The following is a 23766-nucleotide window of genomic DNA, read 5'->3' as shown; positions in this document are numbered from 1 at the left end:
TGGCCATTTAACTGATTGCTGTGGGAAAAAAAGCCCGCCCCCTTAACTCTTGAATCTCCCCTGCTACCTCAGAGGATTACCTTGATGTTTAATTGTTCTGAGAGTACTATTAGTGACCGGCAAGGGTCAACTATCGGCATTGGCGGCATCCCTATCTCTGCTCACTGGGTCAGGGGCTGAGGGTGCACTCTGTCTTTTATCAGGCAGAAGATGCTGCTGTCTTTATTTGTGTGCTGGGCAGTGTTGGACATAACAGGGGGGGTTAGGCCGCCCTTAGAAATGAGTAGGGAGGGCGCAGGGGCATATTGTGGGTACTGATAGCTATGCTCTTAATTCACATTGCATATGAAAGATAAACCCCCTTGCATCTGCCAAATAAATTATTCTCCAGAGAAAGTAAGAAAGCATAACATTACGCCACCACGACAACCTTTAAAGCCCACTTTACACCCAGAACGCAATGTAACAGTTCCCGTACGCAAAGAACGCATTACGTTCAATACATACTACGTGAGGAAGCCGCCGCCGTGCGTTACGTGCGTGTGACGTCACCAGACGCCATTCGGAACTAGCCGCAACCATTTTTAAAGTGGCACAGACAGAATGCGGGTGAATGTGCAGCTGTGGCTGTTGTACTTCTTGCTCTTTATGTCGTGGGCCCGAGGTTAGTGATATCGCAAGTGCTTTATCCATAACTGTCCATTGGGGAGCTATCAGGGTTGTTACGGTACTCTTTAAAGGTCTGCTTGGTGACTTGTGAGGTTACTATGGGATAGAACATTATCTTAAGAAAGATGAATAAAGCAATGATGACTGGATATTGCTAATAAACGTTAGTCTGTATCAGTGTGCTGCAGCCTTGCTTGGGGCATTGCGATGCAGGAGTCTGCAGATTGGTAAGAGTTGGGACTGAAATGCCTCTTTATTATCTGACCGGGCCAGACTGGCAGTCTGTGGAAGGCAAATGCCGGAGCCATAGACACTCACTGTTTAGTGGGCTTCTTGCAGCCTGTTTGGGCCTCCATGTACTTTAAATGCCAGAGTCTGTTTTGAATCCTAGTCCAGCCCAGGTGTATGGCCAGCTTTAATGTAACCTGCTAGTTGATTCAGATGAAGGTGAAAAAACCTCTCTAACTTAAAAAAACTAACTAAACAAATTCCTTCCCTTGATTAACTTTTTACTAAGAGCTTCTTACTTTGCAAAAAGTGCATAGTGAGATAATACAGGGTTATTGAAAGTAGCTCTTACGGGGTTAAACATTTCTTACTTCTGTGTTTATGTGATGAAAAGTCACATGATTTTAAGGATTTGGTTTGGCCAGATACAGGTATGGGATCCGTTATCCGGAAACCCTCTATCCAGAAAGTTCTGAATTATGGGAAGGTTATCTCCCATAGACTTATTAGCAAATAATTTTAATTTTTAAAAATTACTTCCTTTTTCTCTGTAATAATAAAACAGTACCTGTACTTGATCCCAACTAAGATATAATTACCCCTTATTGGGGCAGAACAGCCCTATTGGGTTTATTTAATGGTTAAATGATTCCCTTTTCTCTGTAATAATAAAACAGTACCTGTACTTGATCCCAACTAAGATATAATTACCCCTTATTGGGGGCAGAACAGCCCTATTGGGTTTATTTAATGGTTAAATGATTTCCTTTTCTCTGTAATAATAAAACAGTGCCTTGTACTTGATCCCAACTAAGATATAATTACCCCTTATTGGGGGCAGAACAGCCCTATTGGGTTTATTTAATGGTTAAATGATTCCCTTTTCTCTGTAATAATAAAACAGTACCTGTACTTGATCCCAACTAAGATATAATTACCCCTTATTGGGGGCAGAACAGCCCTATGGGGTTTATTTAATGGTTAAATGATTCCCTTTTCTCTGTAATAATAAAACAGTGCCTTGTACTTGATCCCAACTAATATACAATTAATCCTTATTGGAAGCAAAACACTCCTATTGGGTTTATTTAATCTTTCAATAATCTTCTTTCTGAATAATGTGTCCCATACCTGTACATGGATTCGGCTGAATCTGAATCCTGCTGAAAAACGCAGAATTTTGCTGGAATCCCAAACCAGCCCCATAAATAGCAACTGTCTGGCATCTTACAGCAGCCCCTCTGGGATTTGCCAGAATCCACAGATTGCCAGTCTGGGCCTGCTAGAAGGATAAATTATTATAAAATAGCTTATGCAATGTTTTCATTTACAGGGAACCAACAAAATGAGAATTCTGTTGTAGAAGGGGACAATAAAAAGGAGGACACTGTTCGTTTAGAGCCGGCGCCTTCATCTGAAAATGCAGCAGCCTCGGAGCCTGTTCAGTACAAGACTGCGGAGATTGCTGACGCAATGCAGGCAACAGACATTCCAACCAACCCTGCAGTGCTGCTTTCTATGGTTCCTAGAGAGGTGATGGACTTCAAAGTAACAGAAGTTTGCGACAGCATTAAAGACAAAGCCGCATGCAGTTATTATAAACATTTGGCATTTGTGAATGAACCTACAGATGCACAAGATAAAGCAAAGAGTGAAACTAATGAGCAGGGTACAGAGCAGGCAAAGACTGCGGAAGCCAACAGCACAGACAGCAGCAAAGCTCTAAAAGTCAACTGTGAAGAGCGTAACATTACGGGAATATCAAATTTTACTGTGAAAATTCTCAACATTACACAGGTCTGATATGCAAATGTACTTAAAGCGGACCTGTCACACTAAGAAATAAGTCCAAATTATTTTCTATATTGTTAGTTGAGCAAAATAAACTTTACTTACTCTATATAAATAATATAAATCTTGTTTCCTTCCGTCTTGGAATTGCTCAATCAAAGCAAGCAGGAAGGCACCATTTTGTGGACACTGTTATGAAGGCAAGCTTTGTATCATGCCAAAATCTTGTTTCTGTGCCAGAATGGGGGACCTGATACCCATGCCCATGCACTGGCTACACAATCGGATGAGGAGGAGGGAGGGGAAACGTTAGATGTGCAGTGATATCTAGGAAGTGCTGAATGGAAAGCTAAAGTTATTGTCTGCCCCGCCTCTATGCCTAAGGCATAGAGGTGGGGCAAGCAATATATGATTGACAGCTGTGATTTTTAAATGCCTTTATAATGGGTTTGGATGTGTTAATAAAAAAATTAATTTGGGTTTCATGTTTAATTTGAACAGGACTTTTATTATACAGATTTTCATGTCTGGGTGACAGGTCAACTTTAAGGCTGCTACAAGTTGGATGTATGGTTGAAATATATATGTGTCTCGTCCTGGAACTCCATGAGTTATGGCAAGCTGACCCTATATATAATATGTATCAGTCATTTATAGATATTCATTCATTGACAAACAGAAATAGGCAGCTACCTTCAAAATATGTCCACTAAATGTGTGATTGGTTGAAAATGACTTCCACTTGTGGTTTGTATTTACTGTATGATAAGTAGCATACTCGAAGCATATTTGGCCAGTGCAAAAAAAATGAAAATGATTTATCTTACTAGAGTTTATACTTCAGTAAATCTTCTTTCTATCAACCCTTTATTATTTTTGGGAGTGGGCAGGATGGGTAAGGAATGAGGAGCTCATTATACACAACAATTATCCATCCTTGGAACTAATTAATTGCCTTTCATTTTGCGAGAATGGAAAACAAGACCAGTCATTTAGTAAGAAGAGGAAGAGCATATTTTTATTAAATGTTGGTCTGGTGTTGAATTTATACAGAGCAGGGACCTCCTCCCTCTTGTCTCTTTATTATTAAATTACATTCAGGATTACTTATATTTTATCATTGTATTCTCCTATGTCAGTTCTGTTAATGTACAGCACTGTGTATACAGGTAGCAATATATAAATACTGTTGTGTGTTGTTTACAGCTCTTGTGAGCTTCTAAAAGTCTTAATAACGGAATCCATCCTGGAATATATTTTGGAATAGCAGAAGCTACTGCCCTATATAGAAACCACTTTCCTTTAGCTTCAGATTTCCTCAGACTAATTGCTTTCTTGCATTGATAGGCTTGCATTAGGTCTTTGATAAATATTTATGGAAGGAGCTAATTATACAGTTATATATTAGCAGTGTATTTCCATAATTTGCAGGTCTGAATTATTTTTTGCTTACAGAAGTATGGCCTGGCATCCACATAAATGTGAAATGACCATTATCCCACATGCTTTTTCTCTGTTACCATTTCCGTCATGTCTGAGGTCCTTACATAAAAGATCCTCCTTTTGGTTTTCATGATTGCTTTTCATTAACTCCTGTTTTGTGTGTATTGTAATTACAGTGTAGAATCATGTACAGTTTTACAGTGTTTTGAGAAGCTGATCATCCTATCTTTGCTTGTATTTTGCAGGATCTAATGGAATTCCTTAATCCTAATAGCAGTGAATGTACATTGGTTTTGTTCTACACCCCTTGGTGTCGCTTTTCTGCAGGCCTGGCCCCTCATTTCAATACTCTGCCAAGGGCATTTCCTACTTTACATTTTTTGGCATTAGATGCTTCTCAACACAGTAGGTATGTTGTACACAAGCCAGAATGATGTTATGTGTTGCTTATTTATCTTCCTTGTGTGACCAAAGCAATTAGACACCTCACACTGTGTGATCTGCATAAAGCACAAACAAAGCATTTACCTATAACTATTTGTGCCAAAAAGGTGTTACATGTTTGATAAGAGCAAGGATACAGTGGTGACATTTATGGTGTGGCAGCCTACACAATGTTATATGAGGGAAAATTCTACACGTCATAATAATACAAAAATGAAAGAATTTTGGGTGTTATGCCCTAAAATCAAAAACTTTATTTAAATATATAATTTGAGCCTGATAGAGATATTATGATACAGATAACACACCCATTCTTGCTTATCATGTTTATTTCATAATATTATTACATACAACATTTTCCCTAGCAGACCATTCTGACAGATCTCCTAAACCTAAACAAAGGCATAGGTTCACTGTATTTAAATTTGTATTTTCATTCTGATGGTAGGCGAAACTGCAGCATGCTGTGCTCCTTTACAGACATGTCATGTGCGGAATTAGCACGTATATATGTCACTACTAGATTTTAGCAAACTTTGCTCAATAAAATGCAATAACTCACAATTTCTTTTTCCTGATTCATTATGGTTTTGTACAGAGCAGCCAGGGGACAGCCTAGCAGGCAGTCTAGAGTTGACTGTTATCATTGGAAAGACTTAGTCAGTTACTGCTGAACATTTCCATGTAATGCATGCAGTTTCTGCAAATGCCTTTTTTTCATCCATTTCTTCTGTTTACATAAAATTTTAACCAGGTTCATATTAACTTTATTTCTTTGTTGCTTTATTATAGCCTTTCAACTCGATTCGGCACAGTAGCAGTTCCTAATATCCTGCTATTTCAAGGTGCCAAACCTATGGCAAGATTTAATCACACCGATCGGAAGCTGGAAGCTCTCAAGTCTTTTATATTTAACCAGTCAGGTATAAAGACAAAACCTAAAATTGTTTAAAAGGATTATTTTGTGATTTTTTGCTGCACTTTTTATTTCTAAATTACACTCTTTACATAGAAAATAATTCACTCTTTTTTAAATTGTGTTCTTGAAACAACAAATATATATATTCTTAAGCTGTAATATTGGTGTGTAGGCGCCATCTCAGTGCATTGTGCCTGAGTCAGGGAGCCAGCGCTACACATTAGAACTGCTTTTAGCTAACCCAGTGCTGTCCAACTTCTGTGGTGCCGAGGGCTGGAATTTTTCTGGCCTACATGATGGAGGGCTGGTAATGGAAGCCAGTTTTGACCACTACCCTTTTTTAAACTGCACCCACTTCAAACCACACCCATGTTATCACAAGAGCTTTTAAGACCATCCCCACATTAATGGTGGCAACACAGCAAAAACCCAGTGGTTGGTGCTCACTGAAGGGATATCACCCTTCATTCATATGTGAAAGAATTATATTATGTCATATTAAAGGAAAAGTAACGCTAAAAAATTTTAACTAAAAAATCCCCCAATAATTGCCCTATCCTGAAAACTATTTGTTATTTATAATGCTTTAGAAGAAAATACCTGTTAAACTTGGCTTCCGGTCATTTCAACAAAGCCGATATGGCCATGCAGAAGAAAGTATCGGGGGAAGTTTAACTATGTGGTGATCGATTGATCGAGTCTAGCCTGACTCCTTCCTATACAGAAGGAAGGCTAGACTCGATCAGTCGATCGCTGCATAGTGGACGCTTCCCCTGAAACTTTCCCTGCGTCGCCATATCGCCTTTATTGAAATGACCGGAAGCCAAGTTTTTTTACAGGTATTTTCTTCTAAAGCATTATAAATAACAAATAGTTTTCAGGATAGGGCAATTATTGGGGGAGAGTAGAATAGATTTTTTAGTTAAAAATTTTTAACGTTACTTTTCCTTTACGACATATACCATATGCCTCCTCCCCTGTGTATAGCACAGCAACCCCCAGCACATAATTACACACCTTAGGGACCATATAATGACTATTTCCAAATGCTAACAATCCCCTGCCAGGTTCACCTCCCACAGGCAGCATAGGGCAGGAAGAGTAAGGCACACACAGGCAACATAAGAAAAGGCAGAGTATGGCACACACAGGCAGCATAGGGCAGGCAGAGTATGGCACACACGGACAGCATAGGAAAAGGCAGAGTATGGCACACACGGGCAGCATAGGGGAGGCATAGAGCAGTGAGACCATAGAGTACTGCTTGCCCTCCCCTGCCTGTGTGTGCCATACTATGCTTGCCCTCCCCTACCTATGTGTGTCATACTACGCCTGCCCTCCCCTGCCTATGCGTGCCACACTCTGAGGTGTGAACAGGTGAACAATGTGGGTGATTACAGCCTGAGCCTGAGGTGTGAACAATGCAGGGGGAAAACAATGAAGGCATTAAAAGGTGTGAACATGATTAAACAATACAGGATTACAGCCTGAGTCTGAGGTGTGAGCAATGCAGGGGGCCAGTTAATCTCAGTACTGATACCATTTAAATCTTACACAAAGGTAAGTCATCAAAGCAGCCAGATAGGTGGGGGGCCACACAGAGGGGAGGTCGCGGGCCACACAGAGGGGGGGTCGCGGGCCACCAGTTGGACAGCACTGAGCTAACCTATTGTTTCTCCTACTCCCATGTAACTGGAGTCCCAAGCTGGATTTGGATTTCTTACTATTGAGTGCTATCCTTATACTTACTGGGAGCTGCTATCTTGCTCCCTTCCCATTGTTCTGCTGATCAGCTGCTGGGGGGGGCGGAAGGGAGGGAGGGGGTTGATATTGGTCTAACTTGCAGCACAGCAGTAAAGTTTATTAGAGCACCAGTCACATGGCTGGGGCACCCTGGGAAATAAAGAATATGTCTAACCTGAAATTTCAAAATTTAATATAAAAAAAAATCTGCTGCGCTTCAGATTCAATGCAGGATTCTACTGGAGAAACTCTATTAACATGCCTTGTGAAGAAAACATGTTTTTCCATGACCGTATTCCTTTAAATCATAACCTGTGTTTACCAAGCCTTTGTCAGAGGATGCTGGCATGCTGATTGTTGCCATGTAGCATTATCATTTCAAAATAAGAGAAGTACGGCGAAGGTCGTAATGGTTAATATTGTAGGCTGGGGAAGTTTGCTTCCAAGTGCAGTACACTGTTCTGCCATTTTGTGGGGTCAGAAAACTAACTCTACCTACTTTTTGTTTTGGCATTTTTTATCTGTTTTTAAGTGAAAAGTTTCTGAGCTAGCAAATAGTCATGTAAAATGTTGTTTTGGTTTTTCTCATTGCACTTATGTGAATCCATCAATGACCTCTCCCATTTGCTTTCTTTCTTATAGGTATTGAAGCAGTGCCTGGGGTGGTAGTCACTGAAGATGACTGTGAGAGTCCATTACCCTGTGCTCCAACTGTAGGAATTGATTGGCTTCTTGTATTCTCTGTGATCTATGTCACCATTTTTATTGTATATGCCACTATGCAGACGGAAAGTATTCGTTGGCTTATTCCTGGGCAAGAGCACGAGCATCAAGAATGAAATGCTCCCAGACCATTGCCATACAAAGAAACAGGATGCATGAGGTCTGAGAACCCAACTTTGCTGCACAGACCAGGTTTTTATGGTGATCTGACCCAAAAGGCATGTGATTCGAGTTATGGTTTCTGAGGTTATCAGAAATTATATCTGCTCACTCCCAACAAATTAAAAACATGACTTTCCTTCTGTTTTTTATAATTTCACAAATTCATACAGACGTTGCTGAAAATGGCTATAAGCACGTGGATAAATATAATCAGTTTACATCTGGTATAAGCCATGGAGGGAAGTGATAAATATTCACATAACTTGTGAGATGGTTGATTTTCCATAAAGGGAGGTTGTTAAAGTGGAATGAGGGGCTTTAAGAAAAAGAGTATCTTCCTGATGATGCATGGTAGCCATGCACGGCATAATTGTTTGACAGGTTCAGTGTTCCTTATTTCAGTTAATGCAGCAAATAGTTTTTCCACTGTGTGCAAATTATTTTCTAAAGTTCAGCAGTGGCAACAAAGCATATTGATGCATCTATCATTTAAATAAACATTTTGCTATATAAAATATATGTTTTTAATAAACATTCTTGGCTAAAATAAACAGGAGAGGAATTGCTCCCCTTACGGCTGATACAAGCACATATTAGTGTTGGGCTCCAAGTTAGAAATCCCTTATACTGGAGATATGGAACTCTGATCTGTTGCAAGATTGGAGACAAGTCCTGTGGCTCCGCCATAGAATATTCAGGGATCTCTGGGGTTTCTCCAAGTCCACCAATAGTTTAATACATCTGAAAGCATAATGTAGGCATATGAACAGTTCAGAAAATGTCTTTCTGGAATCTTTTTCTATAAAAAAGTCTGAGCATTTTTGGGCCAAAAATGTTGGTAATGTTATTAGCCTTATGAACTGGGTGTTTATTTTGCAATAAGCTTTACAGGAAAGGTAGACATAAAATAAGTACAATATAGAGCTGATCAATAATGCAAAAGGATTTGCAGTCTTAAACCTGTTGTCATCTGTTAGCTTGCCATCTATGTCTTAGCAGCGATAAAGTGACATCTGAGTTGTTGCTTGGCATAGGGTTAGCGTCAGAATCAGTTACTACTTAGAAATACTGTCTTTACATTATAGCTTCACATACAATGACCGTTGCTGTTCATTGCTTTCTACTCTTCTATAGATGTTAACATTTCTCATAAAATGTTACAGTTACTGCCAAGAAATATTCTGTTTGCACCAGCTGGACAAACAGAAATAATATACATGAAAGAAAGTATTTACTTATGGTGTTATTTGCCCTTGAATTCTAATCCTTTTTTGCCCGTGTACTACTTAAAATATTCTTGTTAATACCATGAATGTACATTATTCTCTAATTTAGAGAATGCCTGGGACCCTTCAGTTGCTAAATACAATAAAGAAAAATGCCCCTATACTTCTAGACTGAAAACTGTGCAGTTTTTAGCACATTGTCTGGATCTCATCTCAGTCGCTGGAGTTTTAAATGTAACTTTTATTTTATTCCTGCCTATTTGGTCTGACACCTTATCTTGTCTGTAAATTATTTATTTGTAAATAAATAAATTTATAACTAATTGGAGTTTTTTTTTTTTTTTTATTGACCAGGGGTGGGCAAACATTTTGGCTCAGGGGTCACACTGACTTACAGACGGGCCGGGCCAGCATTACGCCAAGGGCTGCCATCAGAAATCACGGGGCCTCTCAGCTCCCCCCAGCATCCTGCAGCTCCCCACCCCAACATCCTCAGCTCACCCCCAGCATCCTTCGGCTCCCCCCCAGCAGCATCCTGCGGCTCCCTCAATCCTCCGGCTGCTTCTGACCCCGGCCGGGCCCGGATATGGCCCGCTGGCTGTAGTTTGCCCACCCCTAATATAAGTGTGATGGCCTTTGGGTGCCAGATTTTAATTGCGTTACTGTGATATTGTGAGTGCTGTTCTGAGACAGATTCTAAATGGTCTTCATCATTTATTATTTGCAGTTTTTGAATTTCTTAGCTTTTTGTTCAGCAGCTCCCCAGTTTGGAATATTGACAGCTATCTGGTTGCTAGGGTCCAACTTAACATAGCAACCAAGCAGTGGTTTAAATAGAAGCAGGCCTAAATAGAAAGATAAGTAATACAAAGTAATAATAAAATTGTAGATTCACGAAGAAATTGTTTTTTGGCTGCTTTAAAAAACTGGAAAAAATCTAAATAGGAAGGCAAATTAAAAAACTATGAAAAATAAAAAATGAAGACCAATTGCAAAGTTGCTAAGACTGGGCCATTCTATAATATACTAAAAGTTAACCTAAAGGTAAACCAACCCTTTACTTGCCTTACTATAAACATATTGCTAATACCCCATGTCCTTGTCACTTCTAAAAATGTATCTATTAATACTTTTATTACCAGGGTACATAAGGTCATTTTCTGTGGGCCCGACAATTAACTTGCATGAAACCATCAGTCGATACACTGAAGGTGTCTGTGAGAGGGAGGCACGCCAGAGGATTACAGTACCATATCCTATTTACCTACATGCCGGAGCTTCTCATTACAACCTCGTGTTTGTAGTTAACTCAGGTTTTCCTTATGATGTGTCATTGTTGGCATGGAGCTAAATGCATAAAAATTAAGTTTATAAAGAATTCTTAGGAAACAAATTGAGCTCCAGCTAATGGATTATTGTAGGTACAGCCTACATACAGGATATCCAAAGGAATCTAGCAAGCAAAGGTCTGGAACTACATTTCTGCTGCAACCAATGATTTAAAGGCAATTTCTGATATATACTGGTATGCTTCTTCCCTATACAAATGTTGTTCATAATAGCAAATACAAAATGATGTCAAACACAAAAGGTCCCATAATACACTGCAGTGATTAGATGTCTGGGCATTGCTTACTCTATATAATCAGATTTGAGTGATAAAAAGAAGTGAAAGACACTAAAAAATAAAAGAAACATTTTTGGCAAAATAACTGTAATTGGAGGAAAGCTGATGTTACTTCAATATTTAAAAAGTGATTACGATCTCAGCCTGGCTACCATAGGCCAGTAAGTCTGACATCTGTGGGGGGCAAGTTATTTGAATGCTTGTTAAGGGATCACATACAAGATTATGTTCTGGAGATTGGCATTTTGTACAGTAATCATTGGAGAAGTACTCAGCAGCACACTGTTACAAAAGAGAAAACATATGTCATCCAGTTGTAAGTCCCATTTGCCTTAAAATCTAATTGTCATCCTGGACATCACTTTGCACACCCTGCCTACCCATACTGGCCATTCCATAGCACTGGAGAACTACTCAGCAGCACAATTGTGACAATGCCTCCCCAGCTCTGATCTATTTTTCAAACCACAATGACACGACTGCGTGGCTACAGCTTCCCCCCACTGTTAATCAATGGGTATTATAACTACTTATGGGTATACCATAGAACTCAGGTAAGGAGCTGTAAGAGAGCTATGGTACAGCCTGGAGCTCCTCCCCAGCAGGAAGCAGGAAGAAGTGTAAGTTTATGCCGTGGGGAGGCTCATAGCAGGGCCCACATGTTTCTGTATGACAGCTCAGTGATTGCGGTATAGTTGCTTAGGCTGCTCAGAGCGGCACTGCTGTCAGTCATATTGCGGGGAGGTATAAAAGGCATGGGCAGCTTCCTGTTTATATCGAGGTTGGGAGGCAGTCGCGCATTAGTCGCAGCTACCTGCAGCAGAGCGCTTTCTAAGATGGTGAGTTATCAGAACAAATGTTTGCCTTGGTCTATACACTTAGGATATGGTGGGACCTGGATTATCATTTACGTTGCCTCTGCTTTCCCATCCCGTCTACTTACAACTCCCCCATTTTTTTTAGCGAAATGGTTTATGCCGCTTTTCCCTCACATAGCCTGTAACCCGTAACAACCAATCGTAGGTTTAGCTCTAAAGCATAAAGCGGTGCATGCTGCCTTCTGATTGGTTGTTAAGATTACTGTAAAGCAAATGTTGCCTCTGCTTGCTCTGAGTTTTAACTGTTTCAGTCCAGAAGACGCCAAACCCTCCACTTTTCCTTGGAAACGGACTCAATAATGATAGTTTGTGTATTATTTGCCATTTTTTCATACTGGTTTATAAATGGAGAGTGACTTCACAGAAAAGGGCTCCAATTTCCTTACAAAATAACATGTAATGTGCCTGTATAGGTTGCACTATGTGGGCTAAGCCTGGTTGCTAAGTTATATTGCTCCCAAGCAACCAGAAATTCCAAACTGGAAAGCTTCTGAACAAAAAGCTAAACAATTCAAAAACCTCAAATAATAAAAGACAAAGACGAAATGCAAATTGTCTCAGAATAGCTCTATCTACAATTTACTAAAAGGTAATTTGAAGGTGAACACGCTCTTTAAAGCTTACTTGACTTCACTGAGCTATACATTTTAAATAAAGCAATTCTAGAAGTTGATTAGCACTGCAAATTTAACATATAATACTTTGTTACAAAAAGTACATTGTTAAGGATTTTTTTTGGAGTATTGCATTCACTAAACTTACCCATTTTATGTTAAGGATATGATTATTTCTAAGGTCATGGCGCCATCTAGTGGTCAAAAGTAATTACAGGGACAAGCAGGATTTTAAAGAACCAGGGTTGATTTTGATAATGGATGTCTAGTCATTTATCCATTGCAAAGCACCGACAAATTAAAAGCAACATGGGGAACTTTAAAAATGACATTTATTTTGTCCTGGTTCAGTAACCTATAGCAATCAATAATATTTTTGCTTTTAAACAAATGACTGGTAAATGCTACTTGCTTATTGGTAGAAAATGTTACACTTTTATCATACAAGACCTACTATTCGGGTTATTTATAAACACTGGGCAGATTTGTATCAGGGCAGTAACCCATAGCAACCAATCAGATCTGTACTTCATTATTTTACTTGCAGCTGGCTAAAAAATAGCTAAACACTGGTTGCTTGCTATAGGTTAATGCCCAGGTGCCAATTTGCCCAGTGTTTATAAATGAGCCCCATGTGTTTATACCTAAAGTTGCAGTGGGGAATACAAAGTAGTTGTGCTCTATGAAGGAAAAAGGCAAAATCAGCCCAGAGACGTGGGCATTTACATTTGGGAAAACAGGGGAGCTATACTCGCAAATGTATCCCAAAATGTACCCTTGCGTGCCACAAATAATGACATTTTTTTATGACTGATATTTTTTAAAATTTAGATTTATTAACTCATTTCTTTTGTATTCCTTCCATTAACTTGAGGACTGAAAGGCATGGTGTCTAAACTGTTTTTAAATGTACTGAGAAAAGTTGCTCTGTGCTCGGTAGCGACTGAAGTTGCTGCTGCAATTAATGTAACAAATTACAACAGTTGACATGGAACTGACCTGGCTTAGTGAGCTGCTACAGGGAAACATGAGAAGCGGAAATCCAAATTCCTTCATTTAAACAATAAAAACAAAATTGTTTCTGTTGTACTTATGGAAAATGCAAATACAAAGTTTTGTAAGGATGAACTTACCCTTTAAGCACTCAGCACTCATTAGCATGCCACAAGTAAAACCAGTTACATCTAAAATTAAAAATATTTATATTTTTATTGTTTATCCAGCACCTGCACGCAAACTGTTTTATTCTGTTCTGCATTTGTATTGGCCGTTGGCCATAGGTACTGCTTCCCTGACTGAAATGATGGTTTGAAAATGTATTTACAGGTATGGGATCTTTTAATTGAAATCCCGTTATACAGAATAGTCCCCATTATAATTTACTAATTCACATTTTAAAAAACTATTTGCTTTTTCTCTGTAATAATAAAACAGTACCTGTACTTGATCCCAACTAAGATATAATTACCCCTTATTGGGGCAGAACAGCCCAATTGGGTTTATTTAATGGTTAAATGATTCCCTTTTCTCTGTAATAATAAAACAGTACCTGTACTTGATCCCAACTAAGATATAATTACCCCTTATTGGGGGCAGAACAGCCCTATTGGGTTTATTTCATGGTTAAATGATTCCCTTTTCTCTGTAATAATAAAACAGTTCCTGTACTTAATCCCAACTAAGATATAATTACCCCTTATTGGGGGCAGAACAGCCCTATTGGGTTTATTTAATGGTTACATGATTCCCTTTTCTCTGTAATAATAAAACAGTACCTGTACTTAATCCCAACTAAGATATAATTACCCCTTATTGGGGGCAGAACAGCCCTATTGGGTTTATTTCATGGTTAAATGATTCCCTTTTCTCTGTAATAATAAAACAGTACCTGTACTTGATCCCAACTAAGATATAATTAATTCTTATTGGTGGCAAAACAGCCCTATTGAGTTTATTTATATAGATTATTTTTTTAAGCAGACTTAAGGTATGGAGATCCAAATCCAAATATTCTTTGCAATACATCCCATACCTGTATTCATTTTGTATGTGGTTGCTTTATTTTCTTCAGTTATTTATCTTATTGTTCAAAAGCTTTACAGTTTGGAATTTCAGCAACTATCTGGTTGCTAAGACCTTGTTTACCTTGGCAACCAGGCAGTGGTTAGAATGTGAAACTGGAATATGGGGGAGGAACTGAATAGAAAGATAAGAAATAAAGTATTGCTCACAGAGTAATATTTATTTGGCTGCCGGGGTCATTGATCCCCATTTGAAAACTGGAAAGATGAAGAAGAGGAAGCATTTAAGCCTAAATCTCACCCTAGTTGCCCTTAGGGCTGGGTCCCAGTGGGCAACCTCACAGTTTGGGAAGCGCCGAACTAGATAGATCTGGAAAGCAAGGTTCCTCCATACTGGACGGGTTTATTGAAATAATAAAGTGGATACCACCTGGAGGGCAAGGCTTCTCCTTATTGTGTGGGTTGGACATTTCTTACCCCACCAATATGTCACTGGTTACTAACTCCCCTTTCTGATGATTCTGCAGACATCTGAGGCCTACTTCCTGACACCAGAAGAAAAAGCACATGGTCTCCAAGAGCTCCAGGCATTGGGATGGACTGAAGTCAGTGAGAAAAATGCCATCTACAAAGAATACAAATTCAAAACCTTTAACCAGGTGAATTTTCAGACTACTGTACACTATATAAATTACTCCATTCCATAGCCCATTTGTAGTCACATGCTTCATTGCTGCTGATTGGACATAATGGTGCTGCATATATATCTGTAGTGAAATCTCAAGAGACCAACATTTTCTGTGTGTTGAAGCAGGAACAGGACTGGTATTAATTTAATTAATGCAGAAAAATAATCTTATGAGAATTATCAGTGCTTAGACACTATTTTTCTTCTGATTTTGCTCTTTTTGCTTTGATATGAGCTGCTAGAGTCACATATAGCAACCAATCAGGGATTGGCTTTTTTCAGCCGGCTGCAGAAAGAGCATCTCAGTACAAGTGAGGGAAAACAGGGTTATGGGAGATAACTCTCAATACAAGTGAGGGAATACAGGGTTATGGGAGATAGCTCTCAGTACAAGTGAGGGAATACAGGGGTATGGGAGATAGCTCTCAGTACAAGTGAGGGAATACAGGGGTAGGGGGGATAGCTCTCAGTACAAGTGAGGGAATACAGGGGTAGGGGGGATAGCTCTCAGTACAAGTGAGGGAATACAGGGGTAGGGGAGATAGCTCTCAGTACAAGTGAGGGAATACAGGGTTATGGGAGATAGCTCTCAGTACAAGTGAGGGAATACAGGGGTAGGGGGGATAGCTCTCAGTACAAGTGAGGGAATACAGGGGTAGGGGGATAGCTCTCAGTACAAGTGAGGGAATACAGGGTTATGGGAGATAGCTCTCAGTACAAGTGAGGGAATACAGGGTTATGGGAGATAGCTCTCAGTACAAGTGAGGGAATACAGGGGTAGGGGAGATAGCTCTCAGTACAAGTGAGGGAATACAGGGGTAGGGGAGATAGCTCTCAGTACAAGTGAGGGAATACAGGGGTAGGGGAGATAGCTCTCAGTACAAGTGAGGGAATACAGGGGTAGGGGAGATAGCTCTCAGTACAAGTGAGGGAATACAGGGGTACGGGGGATAGCTCTCAGTACAAGTGAGGGAATACAGGGGTAGGGGAAATAGCTCTCAGTACAAGCTGATCCAGGGACTGGTCCGATTGCCATCTAGGAGTCAGGAATGAATTATTTTTCACTTCACTATTTTTCAAATCAACTAGCAGTTCGGCAGGGTTCACTCACAGACGAAAAGGTTGAACTTGATGGGCACATGTCTATTTTTCATTCTTATCTACTATGTTACACACACATGTTGGGATTAGGAATACACGATGGCTAAATACTCAGGGATAGCCAGATTCCACTGGTCTGGGTCAGCTAACCTAATATTTACAAAGCAAGGTTCTTAAATAATTTGTTTGCTGAGCCCTCCCCATAATCCAAGTAAGCAAAAGTCGGATGATTTCATGTGAGCCAAACGTGATTGCCCAATATCAGTTCCCAACCTTGTGAATATTCTTGTAACTGACTGCAAGGGAATCCCAACATTTTTATTCAATTTAACTGTAACAGATATCTTCCTGCATTCTTCCTTATGGTGTACTGAATTTTTAAAGGAGAACGTTACTCCACCCAAACACAACTTAAGCTTTTTGAAACGTAAACATAATTTCAAGCAACTTTGCAATACACAACAGTTAAAAAAATATGCAACCTTTTCATGATTTTTAATGGAGTAGTATTGTTTGGAACAGTTCCCTAAGCCCCACCCCCTGTTCCCCTGCTGATCTGCCTGACTACTTTGAGACTCAAATAAATGTAACAGTAGTCACCTGTCCTCAGCCTGCCTTCAGCCTGCAACCTCCCAATCCCACAATTCCCTGCACACATGAAGTCAATAAGGAAAGGAACATCACAGTGCAATGCATTGTGGGTTATGTAGTTCCTGCATGATGCCTGTAAGTTCTGGAGAAGTTGTTACAATTCGTAACATCAGTGTTTCAGTCCCTTCTCCCTTGCCAGGATTTCAAGTGATGCAGAAAGAGAACTGTTTTGCAACTGGATTTCAGCAAATAAAAATGGTATTTATTCATACTTATTGAAGGATAAAACATTATTTTGCCCAGTCCTGCGCTTAAGGGCAAATGCCCATACCTGATGCACTCTTACCTTCCAGTTTGTGCCTGTATGTTACCCAACCACTTAGATTGTAAGCTCTACGGGGCAGGGACCTCCTTCCTACTGTGTCTCATACCACATGGCACTTATATATATATATATATACATATATGTATTTATTGTATTTATTTATTATATCACTTGTCCTCCCTGTGTGTAATTTTGTATTCTGTAAGACTGTACAGCGCTGTGTACCCTTGTGGCGCTTTATAAATAAAGTTATACATACATACATTACAGTGATATATTAGGGGTTTATGTTTTATGTCCCCCTTTAATAATTATACTTTTAGATCTCGGAATTCTTTCTCTTTCTAATACCTGAAAATGGTGTCCATCTGAAATTTGGGATGCAAAAAACTTTGGGAAGCATTTGTCTCATCGGATAAAATAGGGCACGTCCATAGACTACACCAGGGTTTCTCAAAGCGTTATTCCAGGCTTATTTACTTGTGAGACTCTTGGAAATCTGATCATGCCTAACTACTTGTACTAGTTTGTTGCAGAGGCCAGCTGTATACACAATAGCATCCAAGCTGAGCTGACTTTACCCGTATTCTACTCCATATATAAAGGTGGTCTCATGGTTATTGTGTGCGAGCCATGAAGCCAGAAGCCAACGTTACTATTGTTCTGTGAGATTTTTCTCAACATTACAAATATATTTTCCTGTAAAAGTTAAATGTTGTTGCCAGCAGTCTCAGTGGAATGGAAGGAATTAACTTTAGGATTAATATTTTCCAGCCTTTGTAAAAAAAAAAAAAAAAAATGTCAGGGCAAGGAAAAATGTAATTCCTCCCAGGCTTGTGTGAGCGCAGTGCGATGAGAGACACTTGGAGTGCGCCTTGTTTGCTTTCCATCATATTCGGAATCTTGCAAAATAACAATAAAAGGGAGTCATGACAATACTTTTCCTGTCGGCACAATTACTCGGGTTAATATATAAAAAGTTCCCGCGGAGCTGAAGCAGCAGACAGCTGCAGGGATCTGGGGACTGCGTTACGCTACCATTTCAAATGATTTTCATCGAGTCTTTTATAGCTATACATAGTGAGTGACTGTATATGGCATCTTCACCAGAATCCACACATTGCCAGTCTGGGCCTGGGCTCTGGTACCTGCCCAGTACCCTGATGTACAAGGAGTGCTCGACAGAAATAAAAAAAATTGAACTTATGTCCAAGGTGGTTGCACTTATTTACATAGACACTTATAGGAGAACTAAAGGCTAACTAATGAATAGGGCAGAAATGTTGTACATTATGTTTTGGGGCTTCTGTACCAGCCCCAGGCAACCCCTTTAGCAGGGAAGATCTGTGCCCCAGTAGCCCCCCATTTCATTTGCTGCCAATTCACTGCCCTTGCTCTGTGCTGCTGTCGCTTACCTGAGCTTAGGGACCCGCTCACAATATACTGTATATATAGAATATAAATGTCACAGTATAAAGCTGATTAGTAATTCATTCAGATTAACATTACATGACAGATCTTGAAACCAGGGCAATTGTATCAGGATTGAATAATAAGCTCTGTAGCATCAGCTGCCCAGAGCACACTGAGCATGTGCAGTGTCACTGACACCTCTAACAGAATCCAAGATGGAGAGCTCCTGTGACAAGCATAAAGACCTATATCATTACTACTATACAGATGCTAAAACTTTATACCAGTACAGAAAGTTTATTATATAAAATATGGCATTTCTAGCCGTATTCATTTTTAGGGTTTAGTTTATATAGCAAAATAAATTATTTTAAAGTAGATTTAAGGTATGAAGATCCAAATTACAGAAAGATCCCTTATCTGGAAATCACCAGGTCCAAACATTCTAGATAACAGGTCCCATACTTGTACTATAATTGTTGGCTTCAAGTGTCCAATTTTTTTTTTCTGGGGTTTTAGGGTGCATTTTAAGAACACAGGTAATTGCTTAGTTATATTGCATGAAAAAGCTTGCTCTGTAGTTACTTTAACTAATCCTTGGTTTCTTTTTGTACTGCTTGACAGGGCTCTAGACCTTAGTTTGTGTAGCTTAATGGGGGATCTTGATCTCCAGCTTTCCAGCTCCGTTAGCAAGAGTAAACGGGGCGGGGGGGAGCCAAAAAGCGACGGTGTTTTACAGCAGAGAACAAACCACCTTTTATTCAATAAATGTATTCTGAATAGGGTAAGCGGCACAGCAGCGTGTTCTGCAGCAGCACACAGCAGTGGGCCCTCTCTGGCATGCATTATAATTGGTAATTGGTCCTTATATTAATGGTGTGGAATTTCTCAAAAATTCCATAACCTATTTGAGGTTTTACCATAGCTATTACATGTCTACACTATTAAAACAAACCTTGGACAATACTTCACGTAACCAATCTTTATTCTCCCATCCAAGTAGACGATTGGCGAATGAGATTTAAAGCAAGTCATATAGCACATCTGTGTTTTGAAGCAATATTAGGTGCGATTTGTAAAATAAATAACATTGCGGAATATGGAAGGTGTTCCACATTTATTTTTACAGATGATGATGATTTGATTAATGCTATTAACCATTCATTCCGGGCTTCCTGCTGGTAACAGCCATGGAAAATTGTGGCATTTTGCAAATCTCTGCCAGCCTGTCGGACGCACATTGTATCCGCAGATGTTGGAACTGGAAACCCTATGCAATAAAGGTTGAAATACGAACGTGTCCGGAAAACCTTTGGATCAGGGAAGACCCAATTGCAAACTCTAAGAGGACCTGTAGCTTTTAGTGGTCTAAACCATTTATTTTAATAGGGAAGCAAAAGCTCAGGGAACATTAAGTCTGTTATCAATTGTATTTCTGGCTCAGCACCCTAGACTATTCCTTTAACAGAGGTCTTATGCCTGGATTAATACATGTATTTCTTGGAGTTCTGTGCCCCTTCATATAAAAGGAAATCCTAGCAGAAATGGGGGTCAGTGTTCAGTATTAATTTTTATCTTTCTTTCATTTAATGCCAACACATTTATGCAGAACTATACAAAAAATGTCCACTATCATCACATTCGTCCCTACCGACCCCAGTGGAGCTTATAATCTAGTTTCCTTGAAACAATAAGCAATAAGTATATTTACTTATGTATGTATGGATAACTTTAGTTATAAAGCCACAAGGGTACGCAGCGCTGTACAATCTTACAGAATTCAAAATTACACACAGGGAGGACAAGTGATATAAATATATTTATTGTATTTATTTATTATAAGTGCTATGTGGTATGAGACATAGTAGGAAGGGGGTCCCTGCCCCGTAGAGCTTACAATCTACTTATTGCACTTTCCGCATAAACTTTATGGATGCCAGGAGCTCTTGCAAACAAAGATAACTGTTTATTTGTCCAAGACAAATGATGGTAATACAGAGCAAATCAATACTCACTCTTGAGGAGCTATGACAGGATTGGTTGATAAAGCAGATTAAACAGTTGAAGTATGGTGTTCACTGGTTTATCCCTCTCATATAGAGTTTAGGCAGGGTAAAGACAACCAACAGAGTGACAGGAGGTAAGTCTATCGGTTTATGCCTCTCTTGTAAAGTATGGACAGGGTAAAGACTGACCTAGTCCCTGGCACTTCTGTGTCCCTAAGCAAGTAAGCCTGTAGTAGACTACTCCTTGACTCTCCTCTCCTGGGTGGAGGAAGAAAGCTGAATGCCTTTTATCTATTGGGTCCGGCAGTGCTTGTCAGCAGATTTAAAGACACAGCCAAAAAAACTATTGTTTTTTATTACTAAGTAATAAAAAATGAAGACCAACTGCAAATTGTCTCAGAATATAAACTCTCTACATCATAATAAAAGTCAACTCGGTGAACAACCACTTTAAGCTTATGCTTAACCTGATAACATTTGAATTAATACCTCTTTCTAGCTCTTCTGAGCATCAGTATGGAATCATCCACTACCTTGGGGATGGAAATTCCCCTGGCCATGAAATAATACTGTTAGATATCGTTTAAGATTATGCCAATAGTTTCTACTCCACAACGGCAAAGCACTTCTTCAAATAGTGTGTAATCTGCAGAGCTGGGCCTTTAGACTTATTCAGCTCAGTAATTCCAAGAGTATCTGCAACTCTGAATATAAATCCATATTAAATCTGTTATTAACCTTCAAGATGGGCTTCAGGAGTATGTTGGAGAGCAAACCGGTATTCTACCATAAATGGCATTTAGGCTGCCCCCCCCCCCCAGCCAGGGCTTAGAACCCCCCTAGAGGGGCAGCTCCACAGTTTGGGAAACACTGTTGTAGAGCATTTGTTGTTTTTCAGTTTAGTGCCATATTAAAAGTTCCTCTGGAAACATTTTTAGTATCTTATAAACCAAAACATTAAAACATGATTTATTATTTTTGGCTTTGGTATTTTGGCTTTTTACAGGCTTTGAAATATTTTAAAGTTAGGATTAATGAACCGCCCTATAGTAACCAGTGGACTCTCTAATGAGTCTCTAATATTATTTTTCGTAATTTGTCTTCCAGTTTTGGTTTTCTGATATTTATCTGGCAAAGCTTGACCTTGTTTCTAAAACAACGGGGCCAGATTTCATTGGTGCAGTTACTGCTAGCAATAATTAAGCAGATCTAAGCGATTTCTATGGGTAACTTCACTGGGGAAATGTATCCAGCTATTTTAGTAGCAGCCCCAGTGACTGGCAGCCAGATTGGGATTTAGATGCAAAACTGTACTGTGTCAACAGTAGTGTTTGAATGAACTCCAGTCCCCCAAGAAAGACATGATTGATAAGACAGATCAACTCTGCCTTCCAGCCTGTAAAAATAACACATTATTATCCAGAAGGGCCCTGCAAGTGTTTTAAGGCCTGGTAGCCGAAAAGAGGGAGAAACACTTGGTTCTGCCTGATGATGTGTGATTTTCATGGTGTATTTTGTGGGTTGTGCCTAATGTATTTGTGAAACTGAAGCACTTTCTTTGTTTTTTATTCTAACATTAGTTTTGTACATTGTGTGTATGGCACAGACTAGGCAGCCCAGGCAATAATCTTAGCGCAGCTACATGGGAGTACAAGCAATGTGTTTGTGATGCAAGTACACCACTCAACTGCTGCATTAGGGATGCAACAAATCCACTATTTTGGGATTAAGCTGAACCCACAATCCTTTGCAAAAGATTTGGCCAAATACCGAACTGAATCCAAATGCTAATTAGTATATTCAAATTAGGGATGCACCAAACCCAGTTTTTTGGGTTTGGTGGAACCCCCGAATCCATTGTAAGGGATTCGGCCGTGCACTCAGCATGTGTTTACTTGGTGACATTTAACCCTTCCAAATCCTAATTAGCACATGCTACTTAGGATTCGGTTTGGCCAGGACCGTAGATTCGTTACATCCCTAATTCAAATAAGCCTATGGAGGAATTAAAGAGAAAAATGTTCAGCATGTTCAATTTGTTCAACGTGTAACAAGTCACATGGTTTTAAGGATTTGGATTTGATTCGGCCAAACCCAAATTCTGCTGAAAAAGGCCGAATCCTGGATTCGTTGAATCCCTAATTCAAATAAGCCTATGGAGGAATTAAAAAGAAAAATGTTCAGCATGTTCAATTTGTTCAACGTGTAACAAGTCACATGGTTTTAAGGATTTGGATTTTATTCGGCCAAACCCAAATTCTGCTGAAAAAAGCCGAATCCTGGATTCGTTGCATCCCTAATTCAAATAAGCCTATGGAGGAATTAAAGAGAAAAATATTCAGCATGTTCAATTTGTTCAACATGTAACAAGTCACATGGTTTTAAGGATTTGGATTTGATTCGGCCAAACCCAAATTCTGCTGAAAAAAGCCGAATCCTGGATTCGTTGCATCCCTAATTCAAATAAGCCTATGGAGGAATTAAAGAGAAAAATATTCAGCATGTTCAATTTGTTCAACATGTAACAAGTCACATGGTTTTAAGGATTTGGATTTGATTCGGCCAAACCCAAATTCTGCTGAAAAAGGCCGAATCCTGGCCGAATACCGAACTGAATCCTGAATTTGTTGCATCCCTAATTCAAATAAGCCTATGGAAGAATTAAAGAGAAAAATGTTCAGCATGTTCAATTTGTTCAACGTGTAACAAGTCACATGGTTTTGAGGATTTGGATTTGATTCGGCCAAACCCAAATTCTGCTGAAAAAGGCCAAATCTTGGCCGAATCCTGAACTGAATTTGCATCCATTTGCACTTGTGCCTGAATTCATAAAAATTATCCCTTACATGTTTATTTTACAGATAACTAATAATAGTTCTGTGATAAACTGGAAATGCAGCCCTAGCCAAACCTGCTTTTCCTCTTAAAGAGTGAACCTGATTTTCTCAATCCTAGTTAAACACGAGATAATCTCTCAGGATTCCTAAGTCTTACCAGCAGAGCCCTGCTATGTGCTTGTTACAGCCTCGGCTACGGATCTGAGAAATAAAGCTCCAATAGAAATTCTATCAGAATCCATCTAGCAAGAAAGTGTTAGCACTTTGATATTGTTCTTTAAATGTGACCAAAAGTCTTTACTTTGCCACAAGTTACA

The 23766-nt window shown here is 39.4% G+C and overlaps 2 protein-coding genes across 3 annotated transcripts in view; both read left to right on the top strand.

Annotated features, from left to right (window-relative positions):
• The first annotated feature begins 482 nt into the window (after positions 1–482).
• txndc15 (thioredoxin domain containing 15) lies at positions 483–9671 on the top strand. Its single transcript, XM_002935897.4, has 5 exons — positions 483–664; positions 2231–2694; positions 4377–4540; positions 5368–5498; positions 7880–9671. Exons 1-5 carry the CDS (start codon positions 604–606, stop codon positions 8074–8076), a joined length of 1017 nt encoding a protein of 338 aa, XP_002935943.1. The 5' UTR covers positions 483–603; the 3' UTR covers positions 8077–9671.
• A 1774-nt stretch (positions 9672–11445) lies between these two features.
• Positions 11446–23766, top strand: part of pcbd2 (pterin-4 alpha-carbinolamine dehydratase/dimerization cofactor of hepatocyte nuclear factor 1 alpha (TCF1) 2) — an 81972-nt gene continuing 69651 nt past the window's right edge. The window contains exons 1-2 of one of the 2 annotated variants that reach the window (NM_001251823.1): positions 11446–11529; positions 15016–15147. In NM_001251823.1, the coding sequence (NP_001238752.1) occupies positions 11446–11529; positions 15016–15147 (216 nt within the window). Of the gene's footprint in view, positions 11530–11584; positions 11815–15015; positions 15148–23766 lie in introns of those variants that run through there. The other variant, XM_012958733.3, reaches the window with a different exon arrangement.

The sequence above is a fragment of the Xenopus tropicalis genome, chromosome 3 (assembly GCF_000004195.4).
Source record: "Xenopus tropicalis strain Nigerian chromosome 3, UCB_Xtro_10.0, whole genome shotgun sequence".
NCBI lineage: Eukaryota > Metazoa > Chordata > Amphibia > Anura > Pipidae > Xenopus > Xenopus tropicalis.
Note: the sequence above shows the minus strand (reverse complement) of the source record. Positions and strands in the feature narration are given on the sequence as shown.

Coding starts and splice junctions, on each gene's coding strand:
- txndc15 (XM_002935897.4), top strand. CDS start 604: ATGCGGGTGAATGTGCAGCTGTGGCTGTTGTACTTCTTGCTCTTTATG. Junction 4,541..5,367: donor GATGCTTCTCAACACAGTAG/GTATGTTGTACA, acceptor GCTTTATTATAG/CCTTTCAACTCGATTCGGCA. Junction 5,499..7,879: donor TTTTATATTTAACCAGTCAG/GTATAAAGACAA, acceptor TCTTTCTTATAG/GTATTGAAGCAGTGCCTGGG.